General features: G+C 44.3%; 1 protein-coding gene across 1 annotated transcript in view; it reads left to right on the top strand.

Moving 5' to 3' along the window:
• The window catches only part of TACR1 (tachykinin receptor 1), a 143,592-nt gene extending 128,010 nt beyond the window's left edge, over window positions 1-15,582 (top strand). Inside the window, exons 3-5 of the mRNA XM_043603810.1 lie at window positions 9,845-9,995; window positions 11,062-11,258; window positions 12,359-15,582. Of these exons, the coding sequence (XP_043459745.1) occupies window positions 9,845-9,995; window positions 11,062-11,258; window positions 12,359-12,650 (640 nt within the window). The 3' untranslated portion in view covers window positions 12,651-15,582. The remainder of the gene's footprint in view (window positions 1-9,844; window positions 9,996-11,061; window positions 11,259-12,358) is intronic.
• Window positions 15,583-17,121: the final 1,539 nt, after the last annotated feature.

Here is a 17,121-nt window from a genome sequence, read left to right as displayed (position 1 = left end):
CCAGACAGAGCCAAGGATACATGGTAGTGGTATAAGGTATAAGTGCAATTTCAATTCAGCAAGGAAAGGACGCAATATCTAATAGCGGTGCTGGGAAAGCTGTAGACAATTAGTGAAGAAAACAATGTGGCAGCTTTTGTCATAACACTCATCAAAATAAATCCCTGATGGACTGAATAGTTACAACACAAATAATCAAATAAATAAACTGGAAGAAAGCAGGGGTGAATATTTTCATAACTATGATATTGAAAAGGCAATTCTAAGAATAATATGATAGAAGCCATAAAGAATTCTCACAAATTAGTAAGGACTGTATGAACAACCCCATGTAAAATCGAGCGAATTATACAAGTGGTCAATTTGGAAAAGAAAAAATGACAATGACAAAAGGCATAATTATAAAATTTCAATTTATAATGAATAAAGAATATTAAAAGTAAGCTATCATGTTGTTAAAGACCAACACACATCCCAACACCCAGTGCCACCATGCAGGAAAAAGAGAAGGCCCAGAGGCCATAAGTTAGCAGATACTTTCTGAAGAGGGACAATATATGCCAAACCTTTAATAATACTTTAATTCTGGCTAATTAATTGTTGGGAAATGAGAATGAGAGCAAAGATATGTATTGAAGATGTTAATTACAGTATCAGTTAAATATCAAAACATTGTAAATAACTCAAACGTCCCAATTAGAAGGCAGGCTGAATACCCATGTACTTCTATAATATGGGGCATGGTCACACTGGTTAGAAACATTGTCAGAGAAATAGATTCATTGACATAAAAAGATGATTGTGACAGTGTTATTTTTGAAGTAATATAAAATATACTTATGTATGTACAAGTAAGAGTGTGAATGTGCAGCTAGGTATAGGAAGATGTCAACTTTATTAGGATTTATTTCTAGGTCATGGGCTCACAAGAACTTCTAAAGGTGTTCTTTTAATGCTTGCCTGTATTTTCAAATCCACAATGAATATATAGTGCTTGCAACAAGAAAACTATTGATTACAAAATCGGGGTGCCTGGGTGGCTCAATCAGTTAAGCGTCTGATTCTTGATTTTGGCTCAAGTCATGTTCTCAGGGTCACAGGATCAAGCCCTGAGATGGGGCTTAAGATTCTCTCTCTCTCTTTCCCTCTGTCCCTACCCTGTGCTTGCTCCCTCCCTCTCTAGAAAGAAAGAAAGAAAGAAAGAAAGAAAGAAAGAAAGAAAGAAAGAAAGAAAGAAAGAAAGAAAGAAAGAAAGAAAGAAAAATGAAGAAATGGGAAATGGTCAGGCCTGGGGCTCTGTGCCTGCAGGGTATTCAAGAGGATGCCCTCAGGGGGGCTTCTTGCTGGCTGTGGGTATGGAGCAGGTGAGAATTCTAATGTCCTTCCAAGCCTGAGACGGTATCTTTCTATGAAGAGTTTCCTTGGGGCCAGTTCTGCAAGGGTGATTAAAGAGGGACACCGCTGGGCTCTGTCTCCAAGGACCATAGCATCTAATGAAGCAGATAAAACATAAAAAGGAGCCTGGAGAAGAACACATCAAAATTCTGACTTGCGTGGTTTGGATAATGACTGCAGAAAAACATATGTTTTATTTCTTCTTGTTCACTGGCAGGAGCTGAGCCACTGCCTTCAGGAGGCAGCACCATTTGGGGGTAGGAATCTGGGCAACCCAATTTTTCTGTGAATTAAATGAATACACTTGAGCATCTGCCTTGATTGGTCAGCACATCCTGAAAGAGGCTGACCTGGGGGCATTTCTGCCCCAAGTTTATGCCTGGATGCAGTTGATGGGAGTATGATCCCAGCCCTCTCTCAAGGACAGCGAGGACATGTCCTCACATCTCTATATCCCAGGGTAGACTGGTCACAAGCAGGGGAGGGTACACGAGGGCTTTGTTATCCCATGCAAATGTCTTTCTCTGTCCCCTGACCTCTCCCTCCCTTTTGTGACTCAGCAGTTTAGGAATGGAGCCCCCACTTACTGCCCCCACTCCTCACTCCCCATCAGCTGGCTCACCTGCTCTAATCATCGCTGACCACACCACAAAAATGGAATCTGCCCATGACCTCCTATTTCCAAAACCACAGAGCAAGTTCCTGTCCTCATCCCACCTCCGCCTCCCAACACTCCTCCCCCAGGGGGGTTCCACCAGTCCCCGGACTCTCCCTCCCCGCCCTGCACCTCCCACCCCTCACTCTCCTCCTTCCCTCCTGCCCTGGGCTCATCCTCATGTGGGCCTCCTCTGCCAGCCCCCTCTCTCCCCTCATCTTCTCAGGGTTTGAGGATACCCAAGGGATCCAAATCTAATCTCCACCCAGGCCTCTTGTCCTAGTTCCAGCCAGATTCAGACATTCAACTGCTTGCCCTGAAGGTCAGCATATCCAAACGTCAGCTTGCTGACCTCCCCAACAAACCTGCTCCTCCTCCCGGGTCCCCATACCTGCAACAGTCAGCCTCACTCTCCCCCATTCACACAGGCCAGAAACCCAGCTAAAGTGCCAAATGGCAGCCAAGCCCACCAGCTTTTCCTCCCAGCCACAGCACCCCCTGGGGTCTTCCTCTCCTCCCCATCCATCCGGTCTGCCATGGCTCTAGCTCAGGTCATTGCCGCTTCCAGCCTGGCTCCTTGCACAGCTTCCTAAAGGCTGGTGCCTCTAGCCTTTCCTGCCTCCATCCAAGCCCCACTGTGGCCAGAGCACAAGTATCTGATCATGTCACTCCCTGTTTAAAACCATTTTGTGATTTCCCATCAACTTCAAAATACATTATAAACTCTCCAGCATGTCATAAAATGCACTTCATGATTTGTCCTCTGTCTACCTTTCTGTCTAAGTCTCCTGATACTTCCTCACTAATGTTCCATTAGTCTGAGTCACAGCACAGCACCACATCATGCCAAGGTCCTCCCTCGGTGCCTTTGCACTTGCTGTTTTCACCACCTGTAGTGCCCACCTCCTGCACACATATCAGGGCGTGGCCAAGCACACCTCCTGCAGGAAGCTTCCCTGATTGGATTGGTTGAGAGTCTCACTTCTGCATTCCCATTATTCTCCATGCACTTAGTAACAAAGTGCCTACTGTTTTCAGGGTAATTTTAAAACTTGTTTACATATGTATATATTTTTTATATTTTATATATATTTATAAAGGCCCCTGACGCCTTTCTCAGTGTCTCCACTCCACTTGAAGAGGTAACCACTGTCAGTCACTTCCTTTTTTTTTTTTGTCAGTCACTTCCCATATTACATTCTTTGGCACTTCTCTGTGTCCCCCAAAGACTGAGCTCCTGGTAATGGGAACACAGGCTTGGACTCCTCACACAGGGCCACAGAATTTATGAATTAGTAGACTGCAGTTTCTTTTTGTCTCCAATAGGACTGCAAGGGCTTTGGGATTTGGTCTAATGCCTAGAAGTGAAAGTGAGCAAAAAAATATATGGATTTTTTTTCTTTTACTAGAAAGAAACCACATTTATCTGCAAAGAAGACAATTTTTGGGAAGGAAGTAAAAAGTTAAGCAGGCATCTAGCACTGTGCTTGAGGAAGAGACAGCCTGAGGGCTGCTCAAGGAAGGGCAGGAAGGGGGTACTGCTCAGCTCATGTCTATCGAGGGGTGGCCCCACAAGTCCGAGATGCAAAGAGGGCTCAGGCGTGTTCCTGGTTATCTCAACTTGGCAGGACCATCCCAGGAGGCAGGTTCAGCTTGTTGCCTGTGACCTAGGATGTAGTGAAAGCTATCGGGCCACAGGTTCTTAGTTTAAGAAGGAACGACATCAGTCACAGCTGCCAGCAGGAGTAGGCTCAACGACGATGACTCTCAGCCCCAGCCACAAGGAGAACCCTCTGGAGAGCTTCTGACACTCTGATGCCCAGGCAGCACTGCAGGCCAGTCTTAAGTCAGAAGCTGAGACTGGAAACCACACACTGGAAGTTTTCAACATTCCCCAGGTGATTCCAGTGTACAGCCAAGATGGAGAGCACTGTGCTTCAAACTTGAACTTGCACATGAATCACCAGAAAGTCTTATTAAAGTACACATTTTCCAATTTGGCCCATCCAGGGTGGGGACTGAGAATCTTCGTCTCTAACAAGCTCCAGGTATTGCCGATGGCGCTGGCTTTATAGCTAGTGAGCAGCATGTCACAGGGGGTATTCAAGAAGTAAGGGGCTGATTACATGGTGTGGAAACTGTAGAGAAGGCTGACACAATGAATGAGGGTTAACGCATTGAATTAGATAAGCACAGCAGTGCTCATCCACCTTTCTGTGACAGCTGAAATCTCCCACCACCACCACCTAACAACCTGATCCACAGAAAGCCACATATAAACCCAGCAGAGTTGCTTGTTAGAGGGACAGCAGGAACCCCAGAGCTCTGCCCTCTTGTCTCCCTTCCTCCCCCACCTCAGGGCACCTAGAGCCTCCATGAAGTGCATTAGAAGACACACTGGATACTATTTAATAAACCCATCTATCTGATTTCAGATGCTGAGGACTATTTCAGAGACTGGAACTGTTGGTGCTTGAGCAACGAGTGACTCCAGATAGTGAGACGTTAGTAAACCTGGATTAGTGAGCATTACGGCATTAAGGACAGGCGAATCTGCAGGATTTGGGGTGACACAGTCTGTATATAGCAATTTTATCTTGTAATATGTGCCGCTTCTAGAGGGGTGACCTGGAGGGAACAAAGGTAGGAGGTTGTTGCATGCACTTGCCTTCCAAGGTTACCGGTAAGTCCACTGGCAAAATTTAATGATCGGAATCCACCGACATATCTCATCAAGTGGGAACCAAGCCACCCCTGCTGTCACAGCCTCTTGCTGTCACTCCTGGTCCTTTCTCTCACTCACTTCAGATGCACCCCTGACCCCTTCTTCTCTTCTCTCAAGGCGGATACTAACTCTGAGAGCTGATTAAACCCTGCCTGGCAGGAACCTAGGAATATCAGATTGGAGAATAAAAAAAAAAAAAAAAAAAAAAAAAAGCATGGAGCCTCACATAATAAGATTACACGAAATTCCATTGGCCGGCTCTTTAAAACCATGATTATGGAAAAAAAATTACAAAACAGAATTATCTCCAGTTAACTACAAGAATATGGTAAAATTTCTTCAAGAAGGTGTCAAAATGGAAGAAATGTATTTATTTTCATTTTTTCTAATGATGGAATTTCATTCATTTGACCTTAGAATTTTTTTGAACTTTTTTACTGTAGAGTCATTTAGAATTTTTAGTAACTTGGACATTTTTTGGATTGAGTATTTGCAATTCTTTTTTTACTTTTTATTTTTTATTTTTTGTTTATTTTTGAAAGAGAGAGCGAGAAAGAGCGCGTGCACTTGCACGCACAAGTTGGGGGAAGGGCAGAGAGAGGAGAGGGGACAGAGGATCCAAAGCAGGCTCTGCACTGACAACAGACAGCCAGATGCAGGGCTCAAACTCATAAACCGTGAGATCATGACCTGAGCCAAAGTCAGCTGCTTAACCGAACTACTCAGGCATCCTAAGTACTTGCAATTTCTAGGCAAAAGGGGCTTATCTGAGCAAGATTTAGGAGGATACATTTTACCTTTGATTCCATCCAAGAATCAAACCTACAGGTCTGTTTGTTTTTTTATGATTTGGGAGGGAGGGAGGGAGATTGTTGAGGGGCTCCCAAAGGGAGCAGAAAACTACTCATCTGGAGATGTAAGACCCCAGCTTCACTAGAATTTTCTCATGGATTTTTTAAATTAAGTTTATTGTGATAAAATACATATAACATAAAATTTACCATTTTACATTCACCATATTGTTGCAACCATCACCACAATCCATTTCCAGAACTTTTCCATTAGCCCACATTCTGTACCTATTATTCCATCCCCTCTCCCCAGCCCTTGGTAACCTCTATTCTACTTTCTGTTTCTATGAATTTGCCTATTCTAGATATTTAATTTAAGTGGAATCATCCAGTATTTGTCCTCTTGTATCTGGCTTATCCACTTAACATGTTTGCAAGGTTTATCCATGTTGTGGTATGTATTAGAACGTCATTCCTTTTCATGGCTGAGTAATATTCCATTGTAAATATATACCACATTTGGTTTATCCACTCAACTTTTGAGGGATATTTGGGTTTCTTCCACCTTTTGGCTATTGGAAATAGTGCTGCTATGAACATTGGTGTGTAAATATCTATTTGAGCCCCTTCTTTCAAATCTTCTGGATATATATCTAGAAGTGGAATTGCTGGGTCATATTCCTGTGTTATTTTCAATTATCCCTGTTCTACAATGGACAAGTTAATGCTCTCCCTGACTATAGTACTTTTTAACTGAAATTAAGTTCATACTTTTTGTTGTTTACAAATAAGAAAATTACTTTTCCTTCTTTTGAGAAAATAGAAGCTGATAATTTATGTTTATTGATTCAGCTTAGCATTTTCCTAATGGTCTGATCTGTGATTTTTCCAAAGCGTACTTTGTTTTAAAGTGTATGTTTTATATTCTATTCAAGTATGGTGAGGCCAACAGATAAGGACATGATTGCCATTGAAAAGATAGTTTATTATTCATAGTTCCCAGGACAAAGGGGCAAGTGCGCCACATAGGGCCACGGGCAGAGAGAGAGCGCAGGAGACTTCAGGAAGGCTTTTATTGTGTGTTCCAGAGAAGGAATGGGTGAGGCAGGATAAACAGGCTTAGAATTGGCTAGTTTGAATCATTTCCATGAGCTCTGTGCCCCTGACTGTCTGAAGTGGCCCTGGGGTGACCATGGCAGCTGGATAGCATCCCACAGTGTAAGAGCCCCTGAGAAAACAAGTGGGTGGGGAGTATAGGCCCTGGGTTGGTTCGTTTGCATAGGAAAGGCACACTAGCAGGAGTTATCTCTAGGAATTAACTAACCCAAGGAGGCACAGTCCTTTCCAGGTCAACAAGGCCTAGACCTCAAAGCATCAGATACAGAAACTAAAAAATATGGTTAACACACATCTTAGTGAAGTCATAAAATCTCAAACAATGGGGTTCCAACAGGCTTGCAGACTTGGACCTGAAACAGTGCTTCTCAGTGCTAACCATATGCAAGAATAACTTGGGAAATTTTTCTCAGCTGTGGTTTCCTGCTTCTACAATCAAGGCCGATTTAATGTGTCTCTGAGCACTGATCATTTTAAAAGCTCCCCTGGTGATTCTCATGTGATTCCGGGCTCAAGAACCATTGGTTTAGGACAGTGTTTCTCAAAGTCTGAACCTGGACCAGCAGCAGCATGAACTGGGAATTTGTTATGAAAGCAGATTCTCAAGCCCACCCCAGACTTGTTAAGTGGGAAAGTCTAGGTGGGGTCCAGCCCTTTGTGTTTGTACAAGCTCCCCCAGGTGATTCTGAAGCTGGCTCAAGTTTGGAATCCACTGGTCCAGGGTTAGGAGCACCGGTGACTGGACTGCAGTGTCCTTCCATCGTGTTCCTAACTCCCATATAGATGCTCAGCACTCTGGGGCACTGGCCCCACAAAGCTCAACTAATGTGTTTTGATCATCAACCAAGTATCAGTTTGCATAAGTCAGGACTATTCTTCCAGGTAGGAGAAGCAGGTGTATCCTGAAGGTTCCCAGGGTCTCCCTGTCCCCTTATATCCAAGTGATAAGTACAGCAATCAGGGGAGAGGTTGAGATCAGGTAGGAAACTCAGTATGCACTCACTGCCATGGTGACTGGAGAACCCAGAGGCTCCCAGAGGAGGTGACAATCAAGGGGGACCTTAACAGCCTGTTGAGACTGTTGGAGCAGCCTGTCTGCACAAAACGGATGCACTCAGCACCCTGCTTTGCTGAAGCTGTTGTGCATTATTTAAGAGCTCTTCGAGTGTCTTCAAGTTGCAAATTTTAATATTCACAGGAAGCTGAATAAGTAAAACTGTGGAGCTTTGCAAAGAAGTAATTGAAAACATAGTACCGATAAAGAGAAATTAAATGAATAAGTAGGTTTTCTTTATTGGAAAAAAAAAATCATTTAAGAGAATAAGTATAAACAGAGTCATCACTGGATGACTTTTCTCCAGTGACAAAAAGCCGGTTCTGGGGTCACAGTCTTGCCTTCTTATCCCACCCTCCTCTTTTTACCTGCTGTGAATTTGGTAAAGTTAATTAAATTCTTAACTTCAGTTTCCTCATCTACAGAATGGGATTATCATAGTACACGCCTAATCATTTTTTTTGAGGATTAAATAAGAATAATGGTAAAGTGAGTGGCATTGTGCTCTTCACTAAATAAAATCTAACTATAGTTTCTGCTATTAATACTATCATTATTATCAACATAGTGATCTAGAGTGAACTCCCTAAAATATTAGCTGTTCCCACTATTATTACTACTATTACTACTAATGGATCTTCTCCATTAAACTCACATCAGGAGAAAAGGGCTATAACTAACCAGATATACAAAGTACTCACTGAGAAAAATATCCTTTCTCAAAATTCAAAAAATTATTTGAGCATCCTACTTAGAAGGACACTTGCCTTAAACAAAATAGAATAAGTTATGTTGTTGCAACAAACATCAAAATCTCAGTAATTTATCAACAATAGCCAAATTATGGAAAGAGCCCAAATGTCCATTGACTAATGAATGGATAAAGAAGATATGGTATGTATATACTACTCAGCCATCAAAAAGAATGAAATCTTGCCATTTGCAATGATGTTAATGGAACTACAGTATATTATAGTGTATTATAGCTAAGTTAAATAAGTCAGTCAAAGAAAGAAAAAATATCATATGATTTCACTCACATGTGGAACTTAAGAAACAAAACAGGTGAACATGGGAGAAGGGAAGCAGAAATTAGATAAAAACAGAGAGGGAGGCAAACCATGAGACTCTTAATTACAGAGAACAAACTGAGAGTTGCTGGAGAGGAGGTTGGGGATGGGCTAAATCGGTGATGGGTACTAAGAAGGGGCCTTGTTGTGATGAGCACTGGGTGTTGTATGTAAGTGATGAATCACTAAATCCTACTCCTGAAACCAATGCTACACTATGTATTAACTAACTTGAATTTAGATAAAATCTTGGAGAAAAAATTCTCAGTGGTTTAATACTGCAAAAGCTTATTTCCTGCCCATGTCAATTTGTCCCAGTCAAACTCAAGTCAATTGGTATCTATTTTGCAAGCTGTAACCCAGAGACCCAGGAAGCTTCCATTTGCAGATATATTTTTAAGGGCCAGGCTTAGAATTGGCTTATACTTTGTGGCTTTCACCCACTGATCCTAGTTCTAGGATAAATTTTGTTTCTCTCCTCCAAGCTAATTATTCTTATACCTGTGAATCCACTTGTCCTACAGAAAGAAAGAGAGCTCACCAGCCACCTAGTGGTTCTCACCTGAATGTACAAGTTTGTCTACACTCCGCACAAAAGCCCAGCCTAAATGTAATCCGACTGGAATTAACCGAGTGGTACAAACACCTCCTGCATTCTAGAGAATACACTTTTATTAATGCAGCCTAAGGTTGCATTTTTTTTGGAGGGGGAATGTGAGCAATATTGAACTTACCCTCCACTGAAATTGTCATAAGTATACAACAGATTCAGTTCCCTTTCATCAATGTTTTTTCTTCTCTTCAATCTCAACAGGAATCTCTATTATGGAAAAAGTCCACAAGAAAAACCTAAGTTGAAGAGATTTGCTTTCTCTAGTTTATCCATTCATATATCAGCCAACCACCCAATGCAGGTGGCCAGACTCCATGCTGTGCCTTATCATCCAAGCTCATTAATGGCAAATGCTGAGAAAGGTGGTTGGCAAGCCTTGACCATCCCTGTCCTTAGACTGAACCCTCCCATCCTTCCTGTTGCAGGTACCACATCTGCGTAACTGTGCTGATCTACTTCCTCCCCTTGCTGGTGATTGGCTATGCGTACACTGTTGTGGGAATCACACTGTGGGCCAGCGAGATCCCTGGGGACTCCTCTGACCGTTACCATGAGCAGGTCTCTGCCAAGCGCAAGGTAAGCAAAGAGCAAGCAGCACCTAACCCGCCCTGGCTCAGGCTGGCAAGCATATGAGCCTCAGAGCCTCAGGAGGCCCAGAGGCAGCAGGCACAAAATGTCCCTGGGTCTGTGGAACAGTGGAAGGAGGAGAGGAGATGTGGGACAGAGGAGGGAAGAGATCTTTCTTGGTTGTATTTGTAACCTAGGCCTGCCTGTATAGGAAAGAGCCACTTCTTTCTTGCCTTAAGAGTAATTGCAACCTGTCAAGCCATTAACACACACACACACACACACACACACACACACACACACACACACACACTTAACTACAAATGCATTGAAGAGTTAAGTCCTCTTTTATTATTAAAGTTTGACAAAATAATACATTCACTTGGTTCAAACATCAAAAAGTATTAAAAGGAACAAAACTAGTGATGGAGAACAGAAACAGTGGGTCACATTACTCACTATTTATAAAAAACCTTTTAAATCCCTTTTAACCATCTGGTGCTCCCTAGCTGCAGCTGTCCAGATGCCTCCCTTCCTCTTCTTTCCCCTGATACTACCCTGGCCCCTCCTCTCCACCTTCCCCCACCCCCAGCCCTCACTGCTTCCTCCTCCTTACTGAGTCTCTCCCCACTGAATACCCATTCCCCTGGGTCATTATTTGCTCTCCCTTGGCTTCTGCAGCCACTGCCCAGAGGGGTCATATCACACAGAGGTTCTCAAACATGACTGTGTTTCAGAGTCATCTGAAGGGCTTGTCAAACCAGAATTCTGGGTCTCACCCCCAGGGTTTCTGATTCTGTAATATGGGATGGGGTCTAAGAATCCTCATTTCTGACAAATCCCAAATGATGGTTACAAAGCTGGTCCCGGAGCCACACTCTGAGAACTACTGATATAATCAAAGTCCTTTGATACCACATATAAATGGTCCTGTCTCCTCCTCGAAAGGGGTTATTATAGACACTTCCCACCACACACTGCACTGTGTGCGGTGAGGGGCATGGGAGGAGGGAGAAAGTAGCCGTGAGAAAAGTTGGCTGTGGTGGTGACCTCACCTGCCCCACCCTCTTGCCAGGTGGTCAAGATGATGATCGTCGTGGTGTGCACCTTTGCCATCTGCTGGCTGCCATTCCACATCTTCTTCCTCTTGCCCTACATCAACCCTGATCTCTACCTTGAGAAGTTTATTCAGCAGGTCTACTTGGCCATCATGTGGCTGGCCATGAGCTCCACCATGTACAATCCTATCATCTACTGCTGCCTCAATGACAGGTGAGGACCTCATCCCCCACTCTCTCTCCAGGGACAAGATCATTTGTCTCTATAGCAGCCAAACAGCCAACCTAAATGAGCAAAATCTTTGTGAGACAAGAGGGGGTGGGAGGGACTGCAGCAAAAAGACCACACTACTCCATCCCTACTAATTATTGCCATGCAGCTTTATGAGCCCAAAGTGGACTTTGTTTTTCTTCTCCAAGAAGAACCAGACATCCATACTTATGTGTGAATCTTCTGACTTTTGGACACTGGCAACTAAGTTAGTGGGGGTGGGGGTGCACATTAAAAAAAAAAACACCTCTGTGATTGATGCATATAAACAGGCCTGAAAGCTGGATCTAGTTCATGGCCTGTGATTTTGTTCCCTCTGCCCTGTGGATCCATGCACAGGGGGCTGTGCATGCAGTGGGGTGTGTGTGTTTGGGGGGGGGGGAGACAGGGAGAGTAACACACAAAGAGAGATTGATGGCCGTAGAATACCATTCTCCATAGGGCATCTTTTCCCTTCACTGGCCTCTCACTTTCCTCTTTCCATCTCATCTCATCATACAATTTGGGCAGCTTTACCCAGTTTCTTCTAGCAGTTCCAGCAGGACAGGGTAAGCAAAGGGGAATCAGTGCCTGGAAGGCCCTTACTTAGTCACACTGATCAGGAGAGCTGTTCTGGCAGAAGAAGCCAACCTTAGACAAGCAAGAGAAGGGAGAGCCCATCAGGAATGGTGGTCATCGGGGTGCCTGGGTGGCTCAGTCAGTGGTCATCGGGGTGCCTGGGTGGCTGAGTCAGTTAAGTGTCGGACTCTTGATTTCGGCTCAGGTCATGATCTCACAGTTTATGAGTTCAAGCCCCACATCAGGCTCTGCACCAACAGTGTGGAGCCTGCTTGGGATTCTTTCTTTCCCTCTCTCTCTGTCCCTCCCCTGCTCTCTCTCTCTCAAAATAAATAAGCTTTAAATAATAATAATAATAATAACAATAACAACAGAGAGTCATACTTAGGCTTGTCTATGTGTTAAAGAGCTGACATAGTGGTAACAATGCCCTCTGGAAACAGACTGTCCCAAAGGTTCACCTCTCCCATCTTCTGTCTCTCCAGGTTCCGCCTGGGCTTCAAGCATGCCTTCCGGTGCTGCCCCTTTATCAGTGCCGGTGACTACGAGGGGCTCGAAATGAAATCCACCCGGTACCTCCAAACCCAGGGCAGCGTGTATAAAGTCAGCCGCCTGGAGACCACCATCTCCACGGTGGTGGGGGCCCACGAGGAGGAGCTGGAGGATGGTCCCAAGACCACACCCTCATCCCTGGATCTGACCTCCAATGGCTCCTCTCGCAGCAACTCCAAGACCATGACAGAGAGCTTCAGCTTCTACTCCAACATGCTCTCCTAGACCGCAGGTCTTCAGCAGGGGCAGCCACCACCATTTTTGTCTTGCTTCACTTCATGCATGGATAATGCCTTGATCTAGAAACCATCAGAAATTCCCTAACACTGGGGTTTGTGAAAAAGTTCAGAATTTTTTAGGGAAAACATCCAATCCTGAGTTTTAAAAAAAATCCGGATTCTTCTATGACTTTGATATCCCCCATGCTGTGTGACCCAAGGCAAGTTGCTGAACTTCTCTGAGCTTGTAAAATGGCAAGGTTGGACTTGATTTCCCCTAAATCTCTCCATGATTCTAAAATTAACTTTGGTTATATGTGGGGGCTCATTTAGGGATGAATCCTGCAGCACCTGGATTTGCCTGGAGCCTCCATGAACTTCAGTGAAGTTGTCCATAGTCGTGCTCACATTATTCTCCTTTAGCTGGTGGAGCACATCACATCAACCTTCACTCATCAGGGTAAACAAAAGAAGGAACCACATAAAATCCAAAGGAAAGGTTTAACTCTGTCTTCTAAGCATCCATGAAAAGGAAGCATGGATGCCTTCCTTTAGAGACCTCAATATTTTAGTGCATCGACACCTCTTGAGATTGAGAGCCTCAGGTCCATGTGGATTATATCCCCAGGGACTGTCCTGAACAACCAGTACGGCAAAATAGGTCCAGTGATGCCAGCTAATGTCTGCTACAGACCAAGAGTCAGGAGGCCCGTGCCATACTTAATCTATCTGAGCCTCTCTTTCCTTATTTGTAAAATATGGGGTTGAGCCAGATAACCTAAGTACTCCTTTTAACATTCAGTGGTTCAAGGATTGTATGAGTTATTTGTTAGTTTTATCAATTGGTAATCTCAAAAAGAATAAGAACAGCAAGTCTAGTGACTTAGTACCCTGTTTCTGGAGAGTAGCAACTGCTACAACGTGTCAATATCCATATCAAACATGCTCGGATTTATCCTAAAACCACGAGTATTTTCCTTCTTCTGGAACGTTTTGGTCTTTGACAGAGCAGAGGACTTCATGTCAAAGATTGCATCTCTCCATCAAGTGTTAGCAGGCCAAGTTCCACAGGTGGAGATGCCATCAAGGAAGATAAACATGTGGGATCCCTGCTATGGCCTTTTGGGGTATCTTAGGGCAGGGGCACTAATGCAGTCTTAGCTTTATTCTATTATTCTAGCTTTATGCTCAGATGTCCAGTGAGCAAGGAGGCTGGACCCTGCAGCTCCACTTGTGGGAAGAGGCCACCTTATATCTTCCCTTCAGATTCTCTGAATCTCCCTTCCTGCCCCCACGGCTTAACTGGCCTCCTGTCTGAAAGGGGTGGGAAGACCCACCAACCCCACAGGACAGTCAGTCTACCAAGAGCCATGAATTTAATCTTTCATGTCTCAGAAAAGCTTTGAGGTTTCCAGCAGGTGAGCACACAATTTCTTGATGTCTCCCAGATTTGTGCTTTGTCCAGATGTGGCTGAAAGCAGAAGTCTCATGTAACATCCATGAATGTCTTCCTTGTGGTTTGAAGAATGGATGCACATGTGCTGCATTTGTGGTGTTGACAGAGACCAGTGCTGCCCACAGGCTCTCTAGCCTTTACTAGCCATGAGGGCTATAACCCTACCAGGGCATTAGCAGCCCTGAGAAAGTTGTATAGCAACAGTATACGCCAAAATAACCCAATAGCCACATTATGCAGAGCAGCATGGGAAGGATTAAATAAATTAAATAAAGTTATTTCAGTGTAGACATATGGATGAAAGACATAATTTAGGGGCAAAAAAAAAAAATCAATGCCCAAAGCATTAATCATACTTCCAATAAAAAACTGTACCATGTTATTCATTCCAGAGGGGTATGTAAGGAACCAGAATGATTATAAAAAATACCCAAGAAGAAAAGTGTCTAGGACTTGGGAACATCCTCTCTGTTGAAGAGGTTAGAGTTGAATTCAACAATTTGTTGAGTACCTGCTCTGTGCTTAGCCCTGAGATGGGGACACAAAGGTCCTCCGCTCTTGAGGAACCTACCAGACTGGTTTGTGGCTAGCTCACCTGTCCTAATGGGTCGAGACTACCCATCAGGCATGGAGGCAGCTGAGAAGCACATTCTCCCCAGGATTTTAAAGACCTACCCTCAACAGGGGTTATCAAGCCAAAACCTAGCACCTTCAGAGAGACTTTTGCAATGAGTTCTCTGAGATCATTGCAAAGGGAGCCACCAAGGGAACTGAAGGGATGTGGTTGGACAGCATCAACACCACACATAAGAAGAGAGAATATTGGATGGTCCTGGCTAGTTCAACTATGGCAGAACATCCTACTGAGAGAGCCCAGCAAGCCTTCCTCTAACCCATTCTCCACTGAACTTATTAAAATGTTGTCACCTCCCATGTGTGAGAAACACCATGATTTGCACTGTGCATGGGTCTCATTTTTATAGAAATGTGTCACCCTGTGTTTATCTCCCAAGTGTTTTTCCTTGGTGTAGTGTTCAGTAGTAAAAGAATATAAGATATCATGGGGCCATCTTTATTATGTTACTTCCAAAAAGTGGGATCCAGTTGCTGTCAATGTGTTGTTTGTACTGTGCCAATCCTCCTCCTCTTCATTTCGTCACAGAAAGGAGCTGAGACATATATCACGAACTCAGTCAAATCATAGTATTTGAGGGGTGGGTGGGAGACCTTTCTGGGAGGAACTGAAGGGCAGGAATCTTTGTCCTCCCCACCCCCACCAGAATTTGAAGACACACTGGAATGTCCTTTCTCTTGGAAGGACTAAGAGGTCTCCTGGGAAAAGGGGACTCAGGAGCTGACCTCATTGACCTGGTTTTCAAGAAGAGTCTATAAGTGGACAGGGGTCGTTCCTGAGGTTTCTGTTATCCAGCCTGGGATCCTGGAAAGAATCTCCATACAGAAATAAAGTGTGTGTTTGACCATCTCACGCCTCTGTCTCATCCCTGGGGAACCTCAGCACCCTACAGGATGCTGAATGGGATGGTATGATGAACCCTACTAACTTGCATAGCCACAAGGATGGAAACTAACACCTAAATAGACTTTTAACTCTGTGACAAAATGGGTTGGCAAACTGGTGGCTGTTTTCAGGTAGGGATCTGGGAAGGTAAGGTGGGATTATGTGAAGTGCCCAACAATGTCACCTGTGAACAGAGCTGTGTCCATGCAGACCCTTTCAGAACAGATACCAAAACAGTTAGAAGTACAAGAGATTTATTGGCAGGATGCCTGGGAAAGAGATGAGAGGAAGCAGAAGCAGGCAGGGAGCGCTGAAGCACAGCACAGATGTGACACCTGTGATGAAAGGGGGTGAGAAGGATGGGCAGGCAGAGCCTCAGACCATGATGAAGCTTTGAAAAGTCTCAGATGGCCCAACCACATCAAAGTTTTCCCATAGAGGGGAGCCTGGGTGGCTCAGTTGGTTGAGCATTGGATTCTTGGTTTCAGCTCAGGTCATGATCTCATGATTCGTGGGATCAAGCCCCATGTCAGGCTCTGTGCTGACAGTGCAGAGTCTGCTTGACATTCTCTCTCTCCTTCACTCTCTGCACTCCCCTGCTCATGTTTGCTTCCCCCAACCTCTCAAAATAAATAAACATTAAAAAAAAAGTTGCCAATGGCATAAATGGCCAGGTCTGGCACCCCTGCCACACGTTGTCACTGGGAACTCTCTTGGGAGAGAGTGGGCTGCATCTGAGGCACTGCAGCTGGAGGCTACCAGATGATTCTCCCCAACCCCAGTTCTCTCTTGAAGGGACATGAGAGCTGGGACCCCCATGACTGCCACCAGAGCTTTGGTCCAGCCCCCTGTCTTTAAAAACACATGTCAGGAAATAATTGGCAGAATTCGAAACCTTAATGGTAATGTCTGCGAACCCTGGCAACCTGCCTCCTAGTTCCTGGGGCCACCTTGTGGCCTCCTCCCTCAAAAGGGAGGCACCTCCCTCAAAAGAGCGGGGAGAGCTGTCAGTGGACTTGCAATGACACGAAGGTTGTAAAGGTATTGAAAGAGCGACTTTTGAGGAGAATATGGACAGTTACCCAACTGTCTAACTGCATATGCATATGCGGTATCAGATGCAAATAATAAGAATGTTTCCATTTAAACCAAAGCACCTTAAACTGATATTCTTGTAGAAGCTTCCAGGGATACACAAACCACCTCAAGATTTCTACAAGTCATACATAACACATCGCCAGTCCTTGTTTGTGTGCATGTGTGTAATAAGAGGTGCAAAACCTGAATCTTGTCAAGAGGAATCAGTCGCCCTCCATTCTACAGAGAAGGAGAAAAATGATAGTGTTTATAGGACAGGGATGAGCAGCCTTGAGACCTTCAGAGCACAGTGACAGGTATAGGCTGCCCTGGAGAATCAGAGCAACTCCTGGAAACTGGAAACCGCTTTGGAACAAAATCATAATTCACCCCAGATGCCCAGATGAGTTAAAGCTGTTAGAACAT

This window comes from Prionailurus bengalensis, chromosome A3, assembly GCF_016509475.1.
Source record: "Prionailurus bengalensis isolate Pbe53 chromosome A3, Fcat_Pben_1.1_paternal_pri, whole genome shotgun sequence".
NCBI classification, from domain to species: Eukaryota; Metazoa; Chordata; class Mammalia; order Carnivora; family Felidae; genus Prionailurus; species Prionailurus bengalensis.
Note: the sequence above shows the minus strand (reverse complement) of the source record. Positions and strands in the feature narration are given on the sequence as shown.